This window comes from Castor canadensis, chromosome 3, assembly GCF_047511655.1.
Source record: "Castor canadensis chromosome 3, mCasCan1.hap1v2, whole genome shotgun sequence".
Classification (NCBI taxonomy): domain Eukaryota; kingdom Metazoa; phylum Chordata; class Mammalia; order Rodentia; family Castoridae; genus Castor; species Castor canadensis.
Genome location: NC_133388.1, coordinates 115,174,847 through 115,202,493, shown reverse-complemented (window position 1 = coordinate 115,202,493; position 27,647 = coordinate 115,174,847). Strand labels below are relative to the sequence as shown.

General features: G+C 36.1%; 1 protein-coding gene across 9 annotated transcripts in view; it reads right to left on the bottom strand.

Annotated features, from left to right (window-relative positions):
• The window catches only part of Sntg1 (syntrophin gamma 1), an 825,003-nt gene that overhangs the window by 60,566 nt on the left and 736,790 nt on the right, over positions 1-27,647 (bottom strand). For 8 of the 9 annotated variants that reach the window (XM_074068516.1, XM_074068515.1, XM_074068513.1 and 5 more), the window contains 2 exons: positions 6,826-6,978; positions 1,863-1,955 (listed from right to left, as the gene is read on the bottom strand). The exons of the other annotated variant lie outside the window; for it this stretch is intronic. In XM_074068516.1, coding sequence (XP_073924617.1) covers positions 1,863-1,955; positions 6,826-6,978 — 246 coding nt within the window. The remainder of the gene's footprint in view (positions 1-1,862; positions 1,956-6,825; positions 6,979-27,647) is intronic. 9 annotated transcript variants of the gene reach the window in all.

Below are 27,647 nucleotides of genomic sequence, written 5' to 3'. Positions count from 1 at the left end.
AATGCTTATAGATTTTTTGTCCTTTTCCCATTTCCCAGGTTGCCTCAAAAGCCTATACTTCCAGTGATAGGGTGCTAGCTTTGGGCAATTTCTGCGTGACAGGCTTAAAATACCCACATTCCTGTTTCCTGCTCAAGAGCTTCCCCTAGAAGAATCAGAACAATTTGCTTTGATTCTCCTTTCTAATCACTTGTTCCCAGGATACTGTGGACACAAGTAGATAGGTTTGTTGGTTGGGTGTTGGTACCGTGGTTTTCTCCCTATTATACAAAGACACAGGGGAAGTGGATTTGCATTATAGCCTTAAAAATAAGTTCAAAAGACATTCAGATACTCAGAAATAGGTCCAAACAACTTTTTTTTTTCCCATGTGAGATTCTTTCACATTTATGTGGTAATTTGATGGCAATTCTGGCAATAATATTTCCTTCTTAAAATTGTATTTTATTTTTTTTATAATCAGTTTATTTCTAATGTTATTCAAGAAATTTATTTAATAATCATTAAATTAGCTAATTTATTAGGCTAATTTAACATTCATGGACTTGTCCTGATTTGACAGCAGTCTCACTGAGAATCATGAAAAAAGCCACTGCGTCTGAAATTCCTTGTGCATAGCAGTATTCTTTCAGTGTCAAGCAAACACTCACTGGTTGCCCGAATCTGACCTGCATCAAGGTGCTACTTCATTTTGCAATGTTAAATAAAAAGAAACCTTGGCCATTCTTAGATGATGTGAAATTTTGCATGATCAAGAAACATTATAAGTTCTCTGACACCAGATGGCATCCTACCTGCCTAAGACCAGCTGGATCCCAGTTAGACTCCCATGGTTACCAAGATCAAAGTGTTCCCCACTGTCTCCTACATACACTCCACCCTCCTCACCCATTTGTGTCACTCCCTTATTCTGTTGGCATTTGCTTTCAAAAATCCTGCACCAGCCAGATAAGATATATGTTTCTTAGTCACAGATTACTAAATAATTGTTAAAATTAGCATAGGCCAGATACAGGAGAAAGTAGAGTGGATCTAGGGAATAGCATATGTCCTGGTGAGAGGAAAAAGACATCTTCCCTGGGAATCAGAGCCTGAGTCAGAATTTGCAGCAGCCACTGGAATGAGATTGAGATTAGCACGGGGGTGGGGAAGTGGAAGTAGGACAAAGGATGTAAGACCACTTCCAATTAAATAATAATGATGGGTAATGTTTTGGCTTTGTCCTGTGTCACTCCATAGATCCCAAAGTTGCTTATTTTTTTAAAATAAGACAAGTTGAGGAAGTGTTCTTTTTCATTCACTGTGCATCCTTCCCAGAGTTGCATACTTCATAAAATGGGAAACTTATCAGATTTCACAAACCCCTGATGAAGTTAAGTGTTTATAACAGATACCCTCCCTGATTGAAAACTCCAAAACTCAAAATTCCACCATTCCCTCCATAATTCTAACGTATCAGTGATAAATACGAAAATGTTTTTCCTCAGCTTCATATTGTAGATGTTGTTACAGAATATTCATGAAGGAACACTTTTAAAAATTAGTTTTTGAGGAAAAAAGATATTTTCCCAAGTATGAGTCCTTATCTTTAAAAAAAGAGAACAAAAGAATATCTATCTACCTACCAACTGATATCTATATTTGTATTAATATATGGATACAGATTTTCTTTAGTAGAATGTTTCTTCATACTACATGTGTTTTCTTAAAAATTCAAACTTCTGTAAACAGATTAAAGTATAATTTTATCTTCTATGAACAAAAATGAAGAACTTAAAATTTGACACATGATAACCAATTAAATTTTTGCTTATTCTCCAATGAGAATGTCAGTAACACACTCTCAGCACTGAACACATTACCTTTGTCGCAGCATCAAAGCAGATAAATCCTGTGCTGAAGTCAATCGTGAGGCCCATGAGGTGGCTTTCCAGCACACACGCATATGTCTTGCACTTGGAAGAATGGAGAATACGATTAGTTTTCATATTACTGATGAAATGTCAATATCAAGGCCTAAGTGACATGTCCTAAACATGAATACAATACTTAAAATCAACAATTGTCAGCACTGATTTAACAAAAAAGAAGCTGAGAAGATTTCTTTGATTTCTCCAGGAGTATGCAGGCTCAATTTTCCAATCCTCACCACATCTTCATATCATGCAAAATTGTCTTTGATATATATGGTTTTGATTTTTTCTTTTTTGTGGTACTAGGGATTGAACTCCTGCATTCTTATTAGGCAAGCACTCTACCACTTGAGCCAAGCCCCAGTCCTTTTGCTTCTAGTTTATTTTATAGAAAAGACTCCCCACTTTTGCCCTGGCTGGCCTGAAACTGCAGTCCTCCTTCCTCTGCCTCCAGAGTAAGTGGAATAACAGATATGTGCCACCGTGCCAGGCTTGTTTTTGAGACAGGATATCCCTAACTTTTTTTTTGCCTATGCTGGCCTAGAACTGACATCCTCTTTTCTGCCTCTTGAGTAGCTGGAATTACAGTATTTTTTTTTCTTTGAAGACAGCATCCCACTCTTAGACACACAAATACACAGATTCAGTTACCAAGGCAAAAACGTAGGTAGATCTTCACCTTAGGAGTTTCAATATTCTTCCATACAGAACAAGATATTACCCAAAGACATGTACCACTGGCCTACATTTGTTTTAACTACAGATTCTTTAAGTCAACAGTATGACTTGGGGTGTAGCTCAGTGGTGAAGAGCTTGTCTAGCATGCACAAAGCCTGGGGACTGATCCCCAGCACTCAATGCAAAATAAATAAATGAATTAACAACATGTTTTCACATTGATATCAGGTTACATTGCAATTTTACTTATATAAATATTTTGGCAAGATGAAAAAATATGAGTACTGAAACATTAAAAGAAAAGATAAATATTATCTAAGAACTGTCTTAGGCTTTATAGACATGTATTTTGTATCCATAAGTCAACTTACTTTCAATATTATTACTGGTTTTTCTTTTTTTTGGTGAGACAGTGAATTGAACTCAGAGCTCCCCACTTGAAAAGAGTCACTCTACCACTTGAGCCACACTTACAGTCCATTTTGCTCTTGTAAATGTGGAGATGATGGTCTCGTGAACTACTTGCTGGGGGTTGGCTCAAACCTCAATCACCCTGATCTCAGCCTGCCAAGTAGACAGTGTCACAGGTGTGAACCACTGGTGCCCAGTTTCAATTTTATTTTTATTTAAATTTCAAATTAAAATCAGATATTCAAATAATGAAGTATATTTATAATTCACATGAGATGAGAGAGCTGCATATCTCCAGCAAATTTTCAATACCAATTCTTACATACTATTTTATAACAGTATCAATATAAACATATCAAATGAATAAAGTAGTGACTATAATCATGACTAAACATATCAAATTGCCTTTACCAAAAAGCTACATTTATGTGTTTAAAGTCTAATTTGCATAGAAAATCGTAAGTATGCCAAATTATCCATTTGAAATTAAAATTTCAAGTAAGTAGATTAGAGTACAGAATTAATGGGTCTCAGAAGTCCATTTGGGGTGTAATTATATTTGCTTAGTACGTGGGCATCTCTTATGCTTGCATCCTCTCATTTGTACTTACTAAAACGACTATCTGCTTTAAGTAATGTTCAAGGATATATCATTGCTTCTAAATTTAGGCTTAATTGTTTGCTATTTTCAAGTACTGTCATTTAAAATAGAAAACTGTAGGTGAAATCTATTTGCTATAGTGCATTAAAATTTTCTCATTAAATTTAGCATTACAAATTAAATTGCATTGTCTCAATAATCATTAAATGCAAACAAATAAGCAAAAATTGAGACACACTGAAATTTAATTCTAAAACTTAGAATGTTAATAAACATCTATCAGTGTACATAATATTCTTCAACACCGAAATATTTGTTTATTGCTTCATTTTTGCATTTATATAATGAAAGTATAATTATAGGGAATAAAAATGATAAATAAAATTATCCTCAAGAGAAGTTAAAAAGCACTTTTAAAGATTTTTGCAGAATTATTTATTATACAACATTTAAGGATAAAGCATATATATAGTATAAAATTTCTAAAATGCCCTTTCAAAAGTGATAAACTTTTTATTTAAAAGTCTTGTTTTAAAAGAGATATTAGTTCATATTGAAGTAGTGCACAGTTATAAAAAATGACCTTTACCAATATTATCTATTTCCTACTAGAAAATTATAAAGGCACTAAAAATACATTAAATGAATTAGGCCTCATAGCTCTACTTTCACACTACAGGAATGCAAGATTTTATTTATTTCAAGTGTCCTCCTCTTCTCCCAATATCTACTCTGCTTCCTAGTTTTAAAGAGTTAATTTGAATGCTGATGTGGGATGTCTGAGAAATGTATACTTTCCCTGATGTTCCTAGCTAATACATATGTACTTATTCATATCAATACTAGGTACATCAGAGATCAAAACAATATGAAAACTTTTACAGAAACAGATTGGTAGCTGTATATCTATTTATAAGTCCTATAATGAAATCCAATTATTATCCTATTAATTAAAACCAATTTCAAAAAATTTATGAATCATTAATACTAGTAATCAATTTATTACTACTCTATTTTATAGTAGGGAACTTGTCCCTTCTTTATTTTACTTTTTCACCAACTTTACTGAAAGTGAAATACTAAAAATATAAAGAAAAACATGATTCTTCCTATAAGTTTATTCACATTTTTACATATTGAAAATAACACTATCAAAATATTCAGCTGATGATTGCAAATTTGTGATATAGTAAACAAGGAAACAAAGAGAAACGATAAAATTCATAGAAAAACTGAAAAGCTAAATAAGACATCAAATATTTGCTCTTCACTTTTTTTCTCTTTTTGTGGTACTGAACTTTTCAACTCAGGGCCTTTGCACTTGCCAGGTAGGCACTACCATTTAAGCCACTCCCCCCTCTTTTTTTGCTTTAGTTGTTTTTCAGATAGGTAGGGTTTGGGGGTTTTCCCAAGCATGAGCCACCATACCTGGCCCTGTTTTTTACTTTTGATATGGGCAGGACAGGGGATACAGAAACAACAACAAAAAAATACAAAAAACAAATTGCTGTGGCATAGCTTTAAGAGGTACAGCTGCTCATGAGGCCCTGAGTTCAATCTCTAGTCTTGCAAAATTGGTTTAGACATTACCACTTAGAATAAAACAATATTCTAGATGTTTTTCATTTTCCAGTTTTGATATTAATGTACTTAGTTTACTGAATCAAGATTCTACGTAGTGAAATTATGAAAACTATTTTCAGCTACTTTGTGACTTTTTTTAGATATACAAAATGAAAAGCAGCATCATTAGAAAATGTCAACTGATTTTTCTAGTTTTTTGAGGAACCTCCATACTGATTTTCAGTATGTAGTGACATTAGATATATTCCCACAAACAGTGTATGAGGGTTCCTTTTTCCCTGCATCATCAAAAAAGGGGGTTTTATAGTGGGGGTGTCGATGAGCATAGGGTGGTGGAAAGAAAGTATACTTTGAGTTAAAGGAGATCAAAGTATGCTCTGCAAGTATGTATGAAGACAACATAATGAAACCCACTCAGCACTGTTTGGAAAGGAGGTGGGAAGGAGAAGGAAATATGGGAATGTAATGGAGGGGGTGAACTTGTTCAAAGTACACTGCATACATCTATGGAATTATTACAATTGAATCCCCTGGTACTCTTAAATGTATGCTGATTGAAAATAATATAAAATTAGGAAAATAAGAAAAAAATATGACATTGAAATTCTGCATTGAGAATTAATGCAGAAAAGTGAACAGCAGGCTTATAATAAAAGAAGTGCTATTAAGATGAATTTATCTATTTACATATTTAAAGAAAAGAAAATGTGAAGTGAGTGATGAAACAACTGAAATTTGAGATTTCTCTGGTCTCTTTCCCTAATTGTAATGTCATACTGGTGAAACTTGAAATGTTAATTTCAAAAGCTTGCAATCAGAAAAAAAGAGACCAGTTTAACATGTTGGGAAAATATGCATACAGATCTCCTATCAGAGGTAAACATTGTGGTATAGTAACTCTATATTATCATCATACTTGTCTTCAAAGTTATATGTCTGCATGTGGCTTGGGTTGTGCTCTATGAGTCCATTTGCAAAGGACAAGGACCTCATGACCTTGTACTTTGCTACAGGTCTGTTAGAGGTCAGCCACAGAACCAACATGGAAAGTCCCTTCATTCCACAGTCTCATGAATTGGAGGAGACAAGTTTTCTGTGAAGTTTAATCTAGGACTTCCTACTGAAGAAATGCAATTCAGTAAATATCAGTTAGGTATATGTGATGTACAAAATGCATGAGACTTCAGTTGGTAATGATTAAAATGGTATCAAGCAACCTGAAGCTTAATGTGGAGAATGACAAACATGTCACTCCAATCTGAGACAATGTTAGCTGTCCTAAGAAAACCAACTTGCGTTCAGAAATGGGAAGAGGGAAGAGACAGTACAAGATTACTGTGGAAGGAGTGTGGCTCTTCTATTTAAGATTCAAATTAGAGCAGTGTCTAACTAAAATTAGAAATATGGTTTTGAGGAATTTAGGAAATACTTTAGAAAAATAAAATAGTGGAAAAATTAAAATCTTATTAAGAGCTGCCTTATTATTCATTTAGTAATAATGGCCAATTATTGAATGCATTTAAGGTGGAGGTCAATATTCATAGGACTCTGTTTTACCACTACTTTGAGTTTATATTAAGCTTTGGTGGAGTAGTCATGCATCCCTGAGGTTCATGGTCCTACGTCCCACACTCTCACCTGTATCCGCTCCACTTCTAGAAAGGTGGCCATTTGGAAAGCTCTTTCCCACTGGGCAAGATCACACTCTAACTCCACGGAGAAATAGAGGTCCTCCCCAGACTCGGATTGCACAGTGAAGCAATGTTTCCGCCGGTCCAGCAGATCACTGTCCTGATGAAAACCTGGAGTTACGTAGGCTGGCATACATCAATTCATACTGCTGACATGGACATACCTTGCATCAGTGTAGACTAATGCAAGATGAAGATTCCACAGTCAAAAGACAGCACTTGATGTTATCACCCAGTTATCATTAGAAATGGTTACAAGAGCCAAATCTCCAGGCCTCAAACTCCCAGTGTTATTTGTCTGTGATACCATGAAGCATGTCCACAAAATAAAAGAAAGGGCTTTTGACTTCAGTTCTTACCAGCAGTGTGACTTCTAAAGCATTTAATACACAAAACTCAGTTTATGACTGTCAGAAGGGATGACACACAATTTCCACTTTTCCTTACAGAGCTGTCAGGATGTCAAAATTAAATAATGCTTCTGATCTTGTCAGCAAATTTTTAAGGGTTTTACAGGTATGCAAGGTTTTCACTAAGTTGATTTCTTAAACCCCTTAAGAATCATAAAACCACGGAAAATGAAAAAGAAAATGTGTCTAATTTATCAACGGGAATTATGTTGCATTTTTCTATAAAAAACACATTTTTCTTGCTTATGTAATTGTATTTCACTGAATCAAATAGACGTTGACACCGGCAATTTCTTGGTCTTCAACTAAGTTTTATTTCAATGTGCTTCAATTCCAATGTGTTTTCTAATTTCAGAGATGTTAAAGTCTGAAGATATACAGCCAAGAGTTTATGAAAAATGGTAACCAATGTCAGATATAGCCTTTGAAATACATATATATGTATATATATGTATACAGTGTGCTAAAAGTTGTGAAAAGATTCAGAATTGTTGTCTTTCATTATTTCCTTTAATGGAAGTATGCATACAAATGCGCTGTCATAAGCAGAGGGGATATTACACACAATTGTCTGTGTTGACAGAAATTTTAAAATAATTATTGTCTTTTTTTCCGACCAGATTCTTACAAGTGATAAAACCCAGCAAATAAAAGGCAGTCACTTCTAGTATTACAGAATTAGCTTGGACACTTGCTGCCAGTAGATACTCAGAAAACTAACAAGACAAAGATTGCTCTTTTTATTCATGATTTTCCTACTTAGCCTAATAGGAGAAAAATGAAAATACAACATTTTATGAATACAATACAAATATAAATAGGTTATAAAATGCTTTTCAATAATTTGGAACTTCTAGTGCCTAGGGTGTCAGTAACAGCTATTAAATAAGTAACTGTACCATAAATATACTGTACAAATTATTATAAATGCCAATATACAAGTCAAGAATGTGTTCATACATCAATGTATATTGGGAAGTCAGAAAAAATGTTCTTTAGGAAGTAAATTTTTAAAAGTGGCTCAAAAATAAATAGATGATTAATGTTAACATGGGAAGCAAGAATGTTCTTTCCAGAGAGGGGATGGGAGGAGCAGGCGCCCTAAGCAAATGCGAGTGGTGCATTCAGAAATTCAAGGGGAGGGAAGCTAATAAAAGCCAAGAAGGGGCTGGAGATGAGGTTGCTGGTCATGTTACAAATTTTGAACTTGAATATAGTGTAGTGACAAGACACTGTATCTTCTATGTGTACTGCAGATATTTCAGTAACTACATTAACTTTTAAAATTAATAACATTGGCACAAAAATTGCAACAATTGCAGAGTTTTCAGAAACTGCTGATTTTAAGGCATATTGCACTGGCCTTAACTTCCCTTGTATTATAAAATGTTGATCAATGTCATTACTAGCCAGACAGTTTGCTGTCCTTTCCTTCTCATAAACCGAATGTTGTAATAGAATCGTAAAATGACCTTCACATATGCTTTTTCTATGTTCTTGGAGAAACTTAACTTCATTACTCTTTTCAAACTCGAGGTAGCATCTTCTATGACATTACTCAAACGTGGAAGCTTTTGCAGATAAAGGGCTCTCTGATCAATTGTGCAAATATAATTTCAGCATCTCTGAATATTGTTATTTGCTGCTGTTATCTATAAGGCATTTCTCATGCACTTACAACAGGAGCTGTGATGGGTATCTACATGTTCAGGCTTCTGTTTGGAGGGGAGACAAATAAAATAATAAAAAACATTATGAAGTGCTACAGAGGTAAAGAGGTAAAGCAAAAAGAAGAGGAAGCAATAATAATTTTTGAAGAAGGTGGGATGGGAAGAGTTTTTTCTTGGGAGGAAACTGTCTCATTGTCAGGAACTTGCAATAGCAAGCATTCACATGCCTAAAGGAGTTGCGGATCTTGCTGAGAAATTCCAGGGAAGACAGTGCTGGATGACCCATGGGAAGGTTTCAAGTATGAGGCAGACAGAATTGGCCACTTTAGAGAGAGGAGCAAGTGAATGGGAGGAGGAGAAGAGGCAACAAGTTTGAATCATTTTCCAAAGTTTAGTGAAAAGTGCTAGTAGTCCAAACCTTACAGATTTGTTTTAGAGGTAATCTTCTAAAATATCTGATTCTGGAGTCTTCCATCAAAGTTTCTGCCTGCACTGACTGCCAGTTTTTCTTCTCTTTGAATAGCTGCAGTCATCATAAAGTTTCACATAATTAATAATCTGTCCTACTAATAATTATAGTAATATATACTAATTAATACTAAAGGAGCAATTAGATAAGTTACATGCAGAGAGTGGTGCTGGCTAGAAACATTACCAGCATAATGAATATTTAATATTTACCTACACGGGTATAAACGAAGGTATGTGTGTATATAGTATGTACACATGCATGCAGGTGTGTAATATATATTCATGTGTTCTTCTCCCGTCCTTCCTCTCACTCATGCACTGCCGAGAGGTGCTTACAAACTCGGCTCTAGCTTTAGAATGCTGTTTGGGTTCAAATTTCAGTTTTCCTATTCACTACTAGATCATCCTTGGCAGACTGATTACCTTATCTTTAGCTTTCTTCACTTATCTGCAAAATAGAATTCATTAGCTGTTTTGAATAATGATATTAAATAATATATAACTTCAGTTTTTTTATTTAATTGTTGAAAAAATACTTTAACTTTTCATAATTTAAAATAGATTTTTTAAATAATTTCAAATAAAATTCAAACATTTGAGATATATTAAAAATCAATTAAAACTCAAAACAAGTGAGTTTGATATATGTATGTGTATATGAGTTCAATTAATTTTTCTGGATTTTAGTTGCCTTCTCTGGAGAAAAAAAAAAGAGTATAACTTTAAATTGAGAACTGTAATCCCAGTACAAATGGACATACTCTTCAAATAGAGTCTCTAATCTTTAAAGTAATCCATGAGTTTGAGCTATAATCTTCCCTTAAACATATCAGTCACATCTGCATTAGGGGAACTATTGCCCAGGAGAATAAGAGTCAGTTTTGGAGTCATTCAGTTGAAGTTTGAATGCTACCCTTACTTTATTTCTCAAAGAGTGATTTTTTTTAACAAGAATAGGATAGTACCTGACTCAAGGTTCTTATGAAGCTTAAATGAGTTGATGCTTCTCTTGACTTAGAAAAGCAACTGGTACATGCTAGGTTCTCCACATGTTATCACTGATCATGATGTTAACTATCAATAATACTGATAATATAAAGCTAGATCAGATCTAACTGAATCCTCTGTACATTCTGGAACCCACACAAACAAGCACACATGCATTCACCTCTTTATAATATTGCAATGCTGCTGTGGTAGAATGTACTATGTAGGAGTCAGGAAGGCTCCATTTCTAACAGAATCATCTAACGGTCTTCTCACTGGAAGGGAGCCATGATTGACAGATTGTGTAGTATATAGATAAATCTAACTGTTCTGCTGTTCTCTTGAGAGCAAGAGTGAGCACATGCCCTATGTATGTTTGTGTGCCCACACAGATGTGTTAATTGTTCTAGCTTAAAATAGCTGCATCAGTGCTAAATCCTATAGACTTTTATTATTCCAGTTGATAATATTTTCCATTTGAGGAACATCATTCATATTCTGAAATGAATTTACAGACATTCTCCAATTTTCCACTCTATTTGAGAAAATTAAGGTTTAGAAAGGTCAAAGTTATTATGTGAAGTGAAATAAGCCGGGCACAGAAAAACAGTACTATAAGATCTTACTCATATGTTGATCTTATAGAAGTTGGGACTAAAGTGGTGATTATCAGAAGCTAGGGAGAGAAGAGGGAGGAAAAGATGCAGAAACTAGTCAGTGGGTTGTAAGTAATACTTAGGTAGCAGTAAGTTCTGGTGTACCACCAGAACTTAGGATGGTAGGGTGACTAAGGTAATAATTTCATAGTATATATCTCAAATGCTTAGAAGATAGAATTTTGAATGTGTTTACCATAAAAAAAGATAAATATTTCAGAAATAGATGTGTAAAATGATTTCAGAATTACAAAATATGAACATTAATTGAAACATCACAATTGTCCCCTTAATATGTACAATTTTTATGTATCAGTTAAAGCAATAAATTTAATTATAATGTTGCCCTTAACGCAGAGAAACTAAAGCAGATACCTTAAAGCAACTGAGGCCAATAGGAAAAGGGGACCAGGAACTAGAGAAAAGGTTAGATCAAAAAGAATTAACCTAGAAGGTAACACCCACACACAGGAAATCAATGTGAGTCAATGCCCTGTATAGCTATCCTTATCTCAACCAGCAAAACCCCTTGTTCCTTCCTATTATTGCTTATACTCTCTCTACAACAAAATTAGAGATAAGGGCAAAATAGTTTCTGCTGGGTATTGAGGGGGGGAGCGGGAGGGGGTGGAGTGGGTGGTAAGGGAGGGGGTGGGGGCAGGGGGGAGAAATGAACCAAGCCTTGTATGCACATATGAATAATAAAAGAAAAATGAAAAAAAAAAAAAAAGAAAAGTCACATCTTTAAACCAAAAAAAAAAAAAAAAAAAAAAAAAAAAAAAAAAGAATAAATTAATAAAATAGCAAAAAAGGACAAATGTGGAACAAGTCCACTCCCTGAACATTTAGGGATTCTAAAATTTATAGGTAAAATGTATTTGTAAAAAATATAATTGGCTGATTTTTCTCATTATCAGAATTAGAATCCATATTAAAAGACTAGAATTAATTCCCCCAGACCTCTATGATTCCAGAGGAGTGAGAGTTTAAAAGGCAGCATTCTTACTAAAAAATCTCTCAGGTTACTGGCGTTTACCGGTTTCAAAAGCAAATATGTAACTTATATCTTGGAGCAAAACTGAGGTAATTTCTCCATAACACTCATGAGCAGGGAATATGTGGATGCAAGCCACCTTTCTTCCATCTTGCCCCTCTCTCTATAATGCCCATAACATTGCCTTTGATAAGTGTATTACCCGTCGCGGTTTAAGCAGCTTCACTGACTTACTATGTCTTAGATTGTCTCAGATTTACCTCCCCACAGGTCTTAGGAGATGGGGCACTGCATTAAAAAAAGAAAAAGATGAGAGAGAGAGAAAGACACACTGAAAGAGAGAGAGAGAGAGAGAGAGAGAGAGAGAATATAAATAGTCTGCCAGGGAAAACGCTGTGAGCCTTCAAATGGAAAACATTTATTTTTATGATAATTTTAAGAAAGTGGATAGATAATAAACTATGACTATCAGCAGAAACTTTTTATCATTGTATTTGTGTTGCATTCTTGATTTCTTATTTAACATATTTGAATCAGTTTTCATTATTATTTTGGTTGATATCTAAAGGAATTTCTCTAAGACATTGCTATTAGGAAAAAAAATGAAACCATTCTCCCATAAATTAGTATTGCTAGAACCAGAAAAGCAAGCAAACAAAAAACACAAAAAAACAATAAGATTAATCTCCTATATTATTATTAAATGGGATGACTTTCAAAATTGTCAAGTGATATTAATGGTTTTAATTAATGGCTGTAAGAGTCATCTTTCAGGTTTCAATTATAATATTCTACCTCTTAGTATAATTATATCATGCTAAAAACAACCTCATATTTTTGCTTTAAAAGCCATAGGCAGAGAACATATGGTTTTCCAGAGAAATGAATGCAGGGAATACTACTTGTTGCTATAACTGGGGACATCAGAGGGCCAAAAACAGTAGGAACTGTTGTTGATCCTGCCTTGGAAAAATAATCCAAACAATCCTACATTTAAACATCTCTAAGTTAGTGAGACCCCATCTCAATGAGAAAACTGGATATGGTGGTACACACAGGAGGTATAAGTAGGAGAATTATGATCCAGGTCGACCCAGACAGAAAACATGAGACCCTATGTAAAAAACAACTAAAGCAAAAAGGGCTAGGAATGCAGTGCAAGTGGTAGAACACCTGACTAGCAAGCACAAGGCCCTGAGTTTAAATGCCAGTATTGCCAAAGGACAAAAAAAAATCTCCAAAGACTGAAATGCTAATAATTAGCCTTTAATACTGGGGTGTAGAGTTTGTTCCTCAATGAGGTTCTTGACTTCCTTTTTGAAAACTGTGTCCCTCACGTGGTAGTTTGAACTATTCTTTTTCTCACTCTTTCTTTAAATGTGATTAAAAATAGGTGACTGCCACTTTTTAAAAGTATCCTTTTATATGGTTGAGGACAAGATCAGGTCACCACTCAGTTTTCTCTTTATAAAACCAAATGAAGCATGTTATTACATCTTTCCTCTTAGGGGCCATGTTTAAGATATTTAATTATCTCAGTATCTCTGTACTCCAACCTACTCCACTAGTTCTGAATTTCTCAAGTAGTCAAAGCCTACTGATCAACACCAGATATAAAGGGAATACGGTGTTACCTGAAATTACCTTGCTCCACACATACCTCGCACACGGTGCTCATGCCCCACCTGGGGAGGCATAAAAGGGCCCATCATTGTGGGAAATGGCATCTGGTGGCTGAAGCTCTCATAAAATGGATTCACTTAATGCTGCCCATCTTGTCAGTGGAGGGGAAGTTTAGGGGCCAAGCTAGTCAATTAGAACTCATTAATACAGAGGATACCATCTTTGGTCTGGCTTCAGAGTCCCCTTCTAAAGAACAGCTCAGGCCTTCTCAGTGCCATTTCCATCCCACTCTCATTAGATGCTATCTTTTTCACCCTTATTGATATTTCTTTGAAAAAATAGCTGCAGAAACATTTTCAGGCAGGGTTCAAAATTATATGACTCAGTATCTCCAAATGTATTTTACATAGCTTTAGCTTATACTGTTATCTATAGTAGATATACAGTTAACAGACAATAAAAATATCTTCTATGCCTGCTGTGAGCCAGGCACTCTTCTCATGTGGGAATATACCACTGAGCAAAACAAATGACATTTCTGCTTAATGGAGCTTTGGCTTGAGTAGAACAAGAGAAATAAAATCAACCAGAAAATGCTTAATATGTCAGACAATGATAAAGCCTGTTAGAAGCTTTAGAGAGCCTCACTGCAGGAGCATTGTCATTTATATAGCATGATAAGAGTAGCATTTGAGAAGAATGAAGGCAAAGAGTAAACAGTCTAGGGTATTTGGAGAGGAAGTCAACAGGTTCAAAGAACCGAGGCTGGTGTGTGCCAAAACATGGTAGCAGTCCATGGTACCAGACAGTGAGTAATCGTGCAGGTAGACAGAAGACCAGAGCAAACAGGACAGAACTGATGGGCTGGAGCAGTGCACATCTTATGCAGCATCCTGACAAGTTTGCGTTTGACCTTGAGTCAATTTGAAGCTAACCGGAGGCAAGGGTTGAAGCAGGAGATCAGGTGAGAAAAGATAGAACAGGGAGGCATGATGGTGACAGTATCATGGCAGTAGTGGGGGATGTGTTTTGCTGAGGTGTATTAAAAGAGATTTAGGGGATAACTCCAAGGGCTTGGACATGAGGAACTGGAAGATTTGAAAGGCTGCTAACTGAGGAAGGTGCTTGGGGTGCAGGAGTACATGTTGAGATGTTTATTAAGCATCCACATGAAGGCTTCCAGAAGGCAGTGCATGCATTTGTTTGGAATGCAAGGGAGAGCTCTGAATAAACTCAGAATCATTGGCATACAGATGGCATTTAATTAGTGCAATTGGAAATTGTTTGGGAATACCTAAGGAGAAGACTTCCAGAAAGGACTATTTGGAGGGTTTTTAGTAGATTTTGGTCCTCCTTTCTCATTTCCTGCAAAATAATATAACTACTTTACTTAAAAAATAATTTCTCTTTAATGATCCAAAAATAGCATTATTGTCAGTTTTAAACATTTATGTTAAATAAAAATTAGGTTTGTGTTATGTATAAGTCCATCTAACAATGAGTAATTTAAAACCATGAAGAATGCTGCATGTATATGTACATAGACTGATGAAATATATTCTGTTATGTAATGTTGAGACAACACTGAGAAAGTACAGCTCATAATTATACATCTGATACAAAACACATCCTTCTCTACATTTATTTGCAATTTTTTTCTATTTCTGACATTTTTACAATTACCTGCCATGTAATGAGCATTGTGTTAGTTTATGTTTCAACAAAAACAAAATACAAGCAAATAACACTTTTAATAGAAGGCACATAGTAGCCTTCTGTCCAAAATAAACTTTTGTTTCTGCACTCAAATTTCATAATCTCTTAATTGAAGTCTAGCATGTATTATTTTAGTGTAGCATGTATTTATGTATTATTTAATAATAATTATTATTTATCAAATTATCAGATAAATTAATAACACTGTTTCTATGTTAATTTATCATTGTTGAGATGGTTATGATTTTTGTTTATTTGAAAACATTTCTCTTGAAACAGAAACCTAGAACAGGAAGCAAATCAAACAAAATGAACTTTAATTAGTTACAGTTTTATTGAGTTGTGTTTGCATGTCACTGCCCTTTCACCAATAAACACCTGTGCTGAGGGACATTCTGATGGGTGTTGATGCAGAAAGGACGTCTGTCCACGGTGAGCCTCACCGTGAGTGAGTATATGAGCTGACAGTACAAAGGTAGCTCTGGTCTCAACTTCATTCTCACTTCTATGCTATTGCCCACTACTTTCAGGTCAATAGGGCCCTAGGATGCTGCTGTTGAGGACCATGGGTCAAACTGGGGCTAGTGAACAAAAAGACAAAAGAGAGAAGGTGGCTTGGAAGGGCATTAGCAGAGGTAGTAGATAGAGCAACTCTGGTTCTGTAATTATGTCCTAATTTGTCTTGCTCAGCCTTCGTGGATTCCAAGGTGTTCAAGCATAGAGCCTTTCCAAATGAAAGGGGAAAATGAAAATGATACCCATGGACAAACTCAAAAACCAGAACATGCACACCTTGATGATGCTCCCCCAATTTTATACCACAGGACTGGCCAATGACTGCTTCCTCACTCTCCTATCCCTAGGTCAAGCTGCTAAAAGTCATAAATTGCATTGCATACAGATTCCTAATGTGACATGCAAATTTTTGTGACGATATCAAGAGGAGAGAATACTCCTTGATTAATTATCTTTGAATTGTTATGTTAAGTAAGTCTAAAATGAAACTACCTGTCACATTTGATGTTCTTTTGGAAAAAGCTATCTGTACTGCATAACTGGTTTCCTCTTCCCAACAGTGTTCATGTCAAACAGATAGAAACAGGAAGTTGAAGGAACTGCAAATGATGGGCTCTTTAAGACTCTCCTCAAATGCCTTACAATTGAGAGCAATGGAGACAAAGCAGCAACCAGAGGGCCACCAGACCAGGGCTATAGTCTCATCTCTGTCATTGACTCCAAGTAACAGAAGCTCAGGGGTACCTCCTAAGTGACCCTCTGTCCAAATGAAGGCATCTATATGAGAGTCTCATATAGGATGTGATTCTGAAGTAGACTTGATATTGAATCATAGCCTTACCTCTGGTCATTGAAGCTTTCTCTGCTCCTCTGTCTGTAATGTGTGGCTTTAAAAGAACATGCCACACCCAGAAAAAAGTGGCCTTCAAGAGCTACAAAGATAGTTAAATGGCAGGTCACCACCAAAGACAGGAGTCCTAACCTCTAGAACTTGCTCAAAAGACTTTCCTCTGATTCTGAGGATGGAAGAGGCAACTTCTCCCAATGCTTGTTTGGACTTATGTAAAACATAACCAGGTCTTTAGGCTTGCCGGAAAGTTAAATCACTCAAACAAAGGGTTTGGGGACTAAGTTGGACAGAAATTAAAAATTGCTTCAGTGACACCGCTTCTAGGACCAAAGAGTTTTCAATAGTAATTTAGAGTTTGGAAAGTCAAACACTCAGAAGGCTGAAGAAGGAGGACTGTGATACAACCTGGGTTATATCATGAGACCCTATCTCAGAAACAAACAAACAAGTGAAAAGGGGCAATTTAGAGTTGGAAATCATTAGCATATAACTAAAATATGCTTATTCATATTACCAATCTTAGAATGTAGCTATAATTATAATTCCTGATTTAAGGATGAGGAACTGAAATAAAAGTATCCAAGAGATGTTGTTGATATACTGAGGCCAAAAATGATGTCTGATCCCACTATTAAAATGACATCATTCATTTTCTTAGTTAACTAATTTGAAATGTATGTTAATCAGACATACAGAAGCAAAATAACACTTGGTGCTCAGTAAGAGATCAAAATATGAATAGACTCATGGAATTAAAAATAAAAGTTATAAAATTATTTCTAGATGTTACATATTCCTAAAAGTTGTCAGTTTATATGAAGTATAAAACAAACATTAACAGAAAGAGAGATTGTAGGCTTGTATAGTAACACTAAAACAAAATTCAAATTATTCATTATATTGATGAAAAACATTTCATGTTAGCTATCATTTCAGATCTTTCAGATCTTGGTCAAAGACATTTATCTCCTATATATGTATAATTTTAAACCTTCCAAGCTGAAGAGGTAAAACAAACAGTGAAACCTGATTCGTAAATTAAATTTAGTAATTCAGACTTGTATATTTTTAAAAAACCAGAAAATTTGAATTGTTCCAAAGTCCACCACAAGCAGTATAAACATCCTGACCCATCTAATGTAAACATCACAGCCTTGTGAATCCAGACTTCCCAGGGACAGGCTGGTAAGAACAGAGGAGTGCAGTCATTCCTAGTTCACAGCAGGTGCATCATGGTTGCCTAGCACATCTCTATTCTGCCCATTCCTGCTTCTGTAAAGAGCTGTGGTGAGCAATAGACAAATAAATCCATTCTTGAAAATATACAAAGCTTAGTACAAGAGGTGGACAGTATCTGATTTACATTGCAGTGTTCTACAAGAAATAATAGTAATCATGTAAAATGATCCCATTCTAAAGAAATGACAACAAAATAACAACAAATTACAAAATAAAATAACATGCAACAACAAAAATACTGTTGATTTCAATAACAATGAAATAATGCAATTGAAAACTGACACTGCAAACTATCTATGACACTGTGTCATTTTAAAAAGATGTTTTAAATCAATGTTAAGGCTATTTCAACAGCTCTATGCATCCACTTTGATTACTTAATGGATGAATGCTTCAGAGGAGGATGGTACCTTGTCTCCTCTGGTATAAAACTACATTTTCAAAAACAATAATATAATGTTTTGGAAGGTCAAATTGTTTTATGATCATATACTCTAGTGAATTTGTAAGGCATACAATTTCTATAAACAGAGACCAAAAAGTATTAAGTCTAGAAAGATTATTGGCAAATCTGAAATAGACCTGAAGGAATGTAAGTTGAATAGAGGATTGCAAATAATTCTCTTCTGAGGGAGGAATCCTTGAGATTGGCAGCAAGCCTATTTTCTAGCATAGTCTCTCCTTAAAAGATGTGCTCTGACTAAATGTTTGGACAAAATTTTAACTAATCAGAAAATTATTGTGGAAGATATGTCATTATTTCTTTCAAAGGCAATATAATCATTCATTGCACATTTTATAAATATTTATTTGGAATTTGGTAGGCATATTTTCCTACTATAACTATATGCCTACAGTTTTACTAAAATTATTGGAGTTGGGCTGGCAGAGTGGCTCAAGTGGTAGAACACCTACCTAGCAAGTGTGAGGCCCTGAGTTCAAACCTCAGCACTGCCAAAAAAAAAATATTGGACTAAATATACATATGAGGCTTTAAAGACACAGTGCTCCTCCATGACTATTATCCAAATAATATTTGGGCTGTGCTCCAGATTCAAGGGGAGTTGGTTTCTGCAATTCACAAACATTGCTCTGAGAGCCACTTAGAAGGGAAAAAGAATGGCTTATAACAAACTAAATTTGGGGAAAGACAGAGGTAGGATTTGGGTGTGTTTTGTATACAGTCTGTGTGAGTGACTTCCACCTCAAATTAGACATCTTCCACATCTTATGTTCCTGATAAGAAAGGGGGCCAGATTTTTCATTAGTGACACCAGAGCTGAGATTGTTTGGTTTGGGTAAAGACCTTTCAAAGCCTCCTTGTATGCACATACGAATAATAAAAGAAAAAAAAAAGACCTTTAGTTGTGTCTGGAGCTTCACGAGAGCATTGTAAAGCTATATCATATAACAAAAAGACAAACAATGCTTGTGGGAATTATCAGAAAGCTCACAGAAACAAAGTAGCATGAAAAACTCAGGCTTTGTTCACACCTGACATAAAATGCAATGCAAAGGAAAAATTCTAATGTGAGGGAGAAAATGAAATGTGCACCACCAGATAAGGGCTTCCTCAAAGGATCGCAAGCCTCCACTGGAGAGAAGAGCTAAGAACCCATCTACGAGTCCTTTGAGCTCTCCAGAGCACAAATAGGCCCGTGAAACAAATTTTGAAAAATGAGATTTAATTAATTAATACTCTAGAGCTGGAACAAAGTCTTGGAAAAACAGAGAAAACTACTCTTTATTTATGGAACTCACTGTCACAAGAGGGTACCTGCTAAAATATTAATAAATTCAAAAATGTTATAAAAATAACAAAAATAAAGCCAGTTTTTTTTTTTTATCAGCAATGGTTACTATGTTTTAATAAGACAAGAAGCTGCATTTAAACTTGCTGGGGTTGGCATTTATAATGGTGTTGACGTCTTCTATGATCTGTTCTTTTTTGGGTTTGTTTGTTTGTTTGTTTTTGAGAAAAGGTCTCCCTATATAGCCCAGGCTGGCATCAAACTTGTGATCCTCCTGCCTCAGATTCTCAAGTGCTGGGATTACAGTCATGTCACACCACACTGGTGCCTGGGGTGTTCTTTATGGTTTCCCACAGTCAGAACTTGGACTGATTGAGCCTATTTGCCCCCAAAGCAACATCACTACAACTTCACATCACAGCTTGGAAAACCCCTCATTAATCACGAGGGAAATAGGAGTTTATGATCAGAGGGAAAAAAAATAAGCTGGGATTTCAGAAAGATTTTAAACAATTTATAGAAATTTAATTCTAAAGTTATGCATACATTAAAAAACTAAAATCCATCATTATTTAAATGTTTTAATACACTGCAAATACATATTTTAAGAAGTATTGTTGCTTTTCAAATGGACTCTGATAATAAATACATTCAGAAAATGCAAAAATACATGCCTTTTTGCTAAGACGTTCTTCTTAGGTAACTTTTTTCAAAAGAAGTTAACTTCAGAGTCAAGTTGTAATCTTTCTTATTTTTATGCCAGTTGTCTATTGTAAAATAATTCTTCAAATGAATTATAGGCTTAGGAAAGCACTTGTGTTCCCAACAAGCCTTTGGTTCCTGCCTAATTATATCAAGGCACTCTGATATCACATATTGCTTTTTACAACTTGCTTTTGTTATATCTTCATTTATGTGTATACAGTATATTTCTATATTATATGCTTATTTATGTTTTGCTCTTATTTTAAACTAAGTTATTAAAAATGCTCTAATTTTAGATCACCTCTTTTCTATTCAAAATGTTGGCAGGGTGGGTAAAAGGAAGAATAATAAATAATATTAAGATTTGCTTTATAATCAGTAATATGATTATATGGGATATAGGAAAATGTATTTGATATCAAAATATGGACATCATCCATAAACCCACACATTTACGTTTTTAAGATGTGATTATCTCTGTTATTTCAATGTTAAAAGGAAAATTCTGGTGTACTGGCTCAAACTTGTACTCCCAGCTACTCAGGAGGTGAGGTCAGGAAGATGAGGGTTTGAAGCTAGCCTGGGCAAAAGGTTGCAAGAACCCATCTCAACAAATAAAACTGGGTGTGGTGGTGTGTGCTGTCACCCCAGCTATGCAAGAAGCATAAATAGAAGAATGGCAATCCAGGTCAGCCAGGGGCATAAATAACTAAAGCAAAAAAGACTAGGGGCATGACTCAAGTGGTATAGTGCCTGACTAGCACATTTTTTGGTAGTGCTGGTTATGGAACCTAGGGCCTTAGCATACTAACTAAGAGCTCTACCATTGAGTGACACCCATAACCCTTTGAATTCATTTTTAATAGTATCATTATTAGTTATTCTTAATTTTCTTAATTTGAGTACAATTATAATCAATACTGTCTTGGAAGGCTTATTACTAGCCTGGCTTTCTTTAGGAGTCCCTATCATGATTTACTGTATTGAGTCTACATGAAGCAGATTTTTTTTCTTAACTGTTATTTGTAGTTCTTTTTAGTTAGCAGTTCCTGAGTTATAATTATTTTTAGTTACAATTAGCCTTACAGAAAATTTACATGTGAATTACAAAGTGTTCTTCCCTCAACCATGTGATGACTGACTATGTGACACCTCATCCCCTTTCACCTCCCATAGCCCAGTGTGTACTTTCTGCAAGTGAGAGCAACAGGATATCCAGCTACATAAGATGCAGAGGGTTATATTGTAAGAACTTTTGTAAATGTCACAATGTACTCCCAGTAAAATAATATGATAATAAAAAATAAGTAATTAGTTTAAAAAACCATGAAATTTGACATTGCATATTTCCATCTCATCTTTAGCCTTGATTGACAATCACCACATCAGAATAATCTCTGCATGTGGCTGTCCTGTCTCCTTGGCTGTCCTGTCTCCTTGGCTGTCCCCAAAGGGACAGTTTCCTTGTCCTTCCTACCTCTAATGACTTGAACACCACTGAAGACAACAGGACAGTTGTGTTGCACAAGGTGCCTCACCAGGGTTTGTCACACATCTCCTCATGATTAGCTTACACTACATCAGATTGCATTGGATTTGTGTAGATCACATTAGATTTTACTTGTGTTGCATTAGACTGGATATTCCACCCTGGCTAGGTTTGCTTTACACAGTTTAGCAAGAAGGTCACAGACTTTATCTTTCAAGTTGTGATATTCTGTTGTCACTCAGAGACCTACATGATTTTGATTTCTCCCATTATTAAAAGCTCATCTTGTTCAGTTTACTCAGGTGGTGCTGATAACTCTGGTCCCTATGAACTACTTTTTCCTTTTATAATAGTACTTTTTAGACAGGTAGTGTGAAACTTTGTACATACCTGCTCCTCCTCAGTTTCTCCATTGATTTATTTTTGTGAAGATGGACTCCTGGTTCCCATTATTCAGGGGCTTATAATCCATTACTGTCAGATTAACTTTATCCTAGATGTCTTTAATTTGCCCCATTTGTGCCTTTTGAAACAGTGTCCACATCTTTTGACATGTTTCTGCCACTAATTGAGTACATCCTTATTTCCTAGAACAATGAACTGATTTATTTTTATCTTTGATTTTCTGTGAGAAAACCTGCAAGTTCTCCACAGCGTTCTGGTGTTCAGAAGTAGAGCTGGCTGAGGAGTGTACATCTTGCTGTTAGAGACTCTGAGTCCATATGTTCTCAGGGGACAATATAAAATAGATGTGCACAGATGCAGGCACACACACACACACTCAGGAGTGCATGTGCATCATTGTTTCTATCTGTCCATGTGATAAGTGTGCGTGTAGACGTAAATATACACATACTGTACTTGCATGCCAGGGGTTCTAATTCTAACCCAATGCCACAGAGTTTGTTCCAGTTACCCTCTCTCTCTCTCTTTCTCTCTCTCTCCCCCTCCCTCTCTGTCTCTTTGTCTCTCTCCTCTTTTTTCTGCATTTTGTGGTGATAGAAATCCAGCCCAGGACCTTGTGCATGCTAGGCAATTTTGCTAGCCCTTTAGTCTTCTTTCCACATTGAGGACTCTCATGTCTGACAGTGAGAAATCGGACCCCATGCCACCTTCCTGTAACATTGTCTGCGTGCAAGATCAGTTGTGTCCTTCACTGCCTGTCTTCATCTGCACATTCCCAAAAGACCTACTCAGCCTAGTCAGGAAGACCTCTTGGTATTTTTCTTTATGAAAGTAATTTTGGGGAAGAATATTAATGTGATTAATATTAATTTTTAAGAATATGAATATTATGTTCATCACTATGTGTATTTTTTCAAGAACTTTAATTTGCTACATATAACATTAGCCTGAAAGTAGTGACTTGAAAGTTAAAAAGGAAAAGGAAAAATGACCTTGATATTTTAAAGACTTTATAGTGCTTAATTTAATGCCTAACGCTAGCTCTGAAAAAAGGAGACTTTAAATATCTGTAAAGAAAATTGTCTACTTTTGCAGGGTTTTCTGACCAACTTATGTTAGAAAGTACATTTCTACAACAGTGCTATAAAACTCAGCTGCTCTGATACAGCTGAACACTCTCTTCACTCCTCTGCTGTTTCTCATTTATGATCTGCTAATCAAATAATTCATATATCCTGGCTTCAGAGCATGCAGTCAGATCCTATCTTCCTGTCACTAAGAACAACCTGCCCATCACAACTGAACTCCTAGATTTAGCTACAGGATGAGCTCAAGGTAACACAGGCCCAAGAACCTTGAAATACATTCAAAATTCTTTTCTATCGAAGGGGTGACCAGTCAGTCCCCAAAACTATAGTAGGAAAAGGTACTAAAGCTTTGATCAGTTAATAAAAAATAAAACATAGTTTTCATAAAGTTTAACTTTTTGTGATGTTTGTCAACTTTGATCATTTTTCTGCATTGTGATTCTTTTCCCATTCTAAATATTCACTTTCATGCTAAATACTCTGAATTTGGATTTTTTACTAACATAGGCCCCAAATTGAATTAGTAACAGGTCCCATACCATCTGGACACTGCCATGTTAATGGGCACCAGCAGACCTCTGATGCTGAAGTGGACCCAGTATTGTGCACAGGATCACACAAGCTAACAGCCATGAGGAATTGAGCTGGCACTCTATATAATATCTGTTGGCCACTCTTTCCTTTTTCTCTTCTAGCTTCTGAATAAAATGACAGAACTCTGGCTTCTGTTTTCCTTTTGGTCTTTTATCAACATGCTATTTCAGGGTCCTCTCCAACTGCCCGACCCTATGTATGAAACTTGTAACATTTTCATTAGCCATGTCATTAAGCACACATATACATTGTTGAATGTTTAGCATTCTGAAAGGAGGTGTGGGAAAGATTTATGCATTTGAGGGTCACAGAAGAGCACTTCTGATGTCTTTGTGTCTGAGTGAATAGGACCCTCCACACAGTGGGCGGTGGTAGACTGAGATAAGAGCAAAGAAAGCCAGCTATTAGGATAAGGCATCAAGGGACACTTGCAATGTTGAAATATTGTGTAAGTAGGAAATGTGATCATCCCATAAGGGTGAGAATGGGAAGATCAGTCAGCCCTCCAAATCCATATCTGTGGGTTTTCCATGCATGGATTCAATCCACCAGAGATGGAAAATATCCAGGGTAGAACTGTGTCTGTACTGAACATGCACAATTTTTTTGTCATTACTCTCTAAACAGCAAAGTGTAACAACTATCTTCCTAGCCTGTACCATGCATTTGTATTATCAGCCATCTAGAGCTGATTTGAGGTACACAGAAGAATATCTATAGGTTATGTATAAACAGTACACCATTTTCTATGACGTACTTAAGCATTGATAGATTTTGACATTCATGGAGAGTCCTTGAACCTAGCATGAAGTGAGAGCAAGGAGAAACTGTTAGAGCTACTTTGACGAAAAGTTGGTTCTCATAGACCAGGCAACACAATGAAGTACTGGAATTCAGCAAGGCTGTGAAGCAGAATTAGGAGCTTTCTTAGACTTTGTTTTAGAATTCAAACCATAGCATGTCTTTCTCCAGCTCTGTCACTGAGTGAGAGACCTTAGAAGAGTCAGATAAACCAGAGAATGACAAATGATTGGTCCATGCAGACATGTGGCTACTGTGAGTGTATAGATTGGCAGAGGGCCTTGGTACAACTCTCAGGCCACACTTCTGTCCTTCTCTGCACAGCCATTGCCACTGCCCTCCTCTGGACATGCAATCTTTGAAAGAAAGCCATCCTGAACTATGCCTGTCCACCCTCTATCCCACCACAGATTGGAGGTGAAAGATGATTTTTAAATAAGCAAACTCTGCCCTTGCTTGAGTTTAAATCCTTCAGTTCCTTTGTTTTCCAAATAAAATTCCTATTCCTATTACTGCCCTGAACATCTCTCCCTGCTGAAAACACTAGCATGAACCTCATACTCAAATAAGCCACAGCTTTGAATTTCAGTAATGACATGTTGTGGTTATTTAACGGACACCACCTCTTTGTACTGTACCTGAGTGAGTTTATTTCTTACTCCCTTATATCCAGGATGCTTCTTTCTCCTCCCCCTCACTGAACTCCACCCCACCTAGACACATCTTCATCTGTTGAGCCTTTTAGCAATCATTTAGATTTTAATTTAGTTAAGGCTTCCTCTAAAATGCCTGTCCCAAGCTCCTTGATTAGATAGAAATTTTGTGAGCTCAACCTTCCTAGACAGCTGTATTGATCCCTAATGTCTAATGGAGTGCCTGGCACATCAAAGGTACTCAGTATGAATTAATAAATAAAATACACTCACAAATCAATTAATGAATTGCTAATCATCACAATAGCTTATACATCATTTAATAGATGAAAAATTGAAGTTTATAGTGCCTACCACATTTGCTATTTAGAGACAGCATTAGCACTTACTGCCAAGTCTCTCTTATTCTGAAATCCTGCTCTCTCATCAGTATCAGGCTGGCTCTTTGCTTCTCATTTCTTTCCAACTTATCAATGTGTATTGAGAAAGAAGGAGGCAGGGCACCATAATGCAAGAGCACAGAGATTTGAGATGTACTACAAAGTTGAAATCCTTAGCTCTGATGTTTACTAGCTATGTGTCTCGGGTTATTTACCTACCCTTCCTGTACCTCAGTTTCCATACTGATAAAATACAAATAAAAATAAGTGACTCATAGTGGTGTGGTAAAGATTAAATGAATTAATACATGAAGCACTTGGGATGATACCTGGCACATAACTACTGGTTAAATATCCTAGATAACTAGAATGTATTGGGATATATTGTTATCCCTACTGCCACTTCATTATCTATATACCAAAAGAGGCAGGGTTTCCTGCTTAGAAGTCTCAGGCTAGATATTCTGTGATCTAGATATCTAACTGTACTTTTAACTTGCCCCATCTGAGGGCATTCTTGCTGGAGGCGAGCATCTACAACTTGCCTTACTTCCCTACTACTGTAACCCCATGGCTACAGATGGCTGGATGATACAAGGTGTCCCCCAGCACTGCTCTCCTGCCCCAACTATCTGATTCTGGCCTTCCTCCAGCCAGAAAAAAGAGAAAGCTCCATAAGCGATCCCCTCAGAGCTGTTCTAATGTGACTCCTTAGATCTGTTGTTATATGAAGTTTTATTGTGTGAAAATGGCTCTAGAAGGAGGACTTGCACATTAAATGCAAAATCATGAAGCAGAGAGCATCACTGCTCTGTTTGCTCATGGTGGGAAAGCTTCCTTACTTAGACTTAAGGGCCAAGATTACACTTATGTTTTATTATTTGGTACCAGAATATTTTCTCCAGGCCTCAGTAACCAATGTAAAAATTTTCCTAAAGCAACTCACAGGCTTATGATGGAAAGTTAGAATGAGGAGCACACTCTGATTTTAATTTGGTCAGAGTGCAAATACACAGGTACTCTAAAAAATGTTTTAGTAGTATAAATTGGTTAGACCTATGAAGGACACATGGATCGAACATCTTGAATATATTAAAATATGTTTCCACCTAAGAGATACAGTGCTCAGAATTTTTATACATATGTAAGTAAATGTAAAAATGATAAAATGAAATTAAAATAAAAAGATTTACAATGCTCAGAATTTAGATATAAGAGGATAGCAGAATTTGCATAGTGATCTGTGATCAAAGATCAATTCTTAGCTGTCTGCCATTTTTCTTTTCTATTAATTTAATATTGTATCACCCTAACAAAATACAAACTCAGTGTAAACTGAAATCCTGCCCTGCCACTTGGCTTGTCCTGCTACTGCATGTACTGTCTTGGTCCCCAAGCCATGTCTTGGGGCAGCCATGGCACACCCCAACCTCTAAGGCTTCACCATCACTCCACTATGGCCACCCAACAAGATGTCATCCTTAAAAGAGCTACTGCCCAGTCCTGAGGTCTAGGATCACAGCAGATCCATGCTCCCATCCAGTGTCTGGCACATCTTCCCCTTAGGGCTGAGCTTAAGTGGAGCTTTACTCCAAGAGACCTAGAAACTTGATCTATTGGAGCAGTCATGCCCCCAGCACAACTCAGACAGCACCATCTTCCTCAGTCCCTCAGGCCTCCAGCACACTGAAGCACTTGTGCCTCCAGCCCTAGATGTAACACAACATCCAAGCGATCTCAGGACTCTGGTGCACTAAATCAGTTGCCCCTC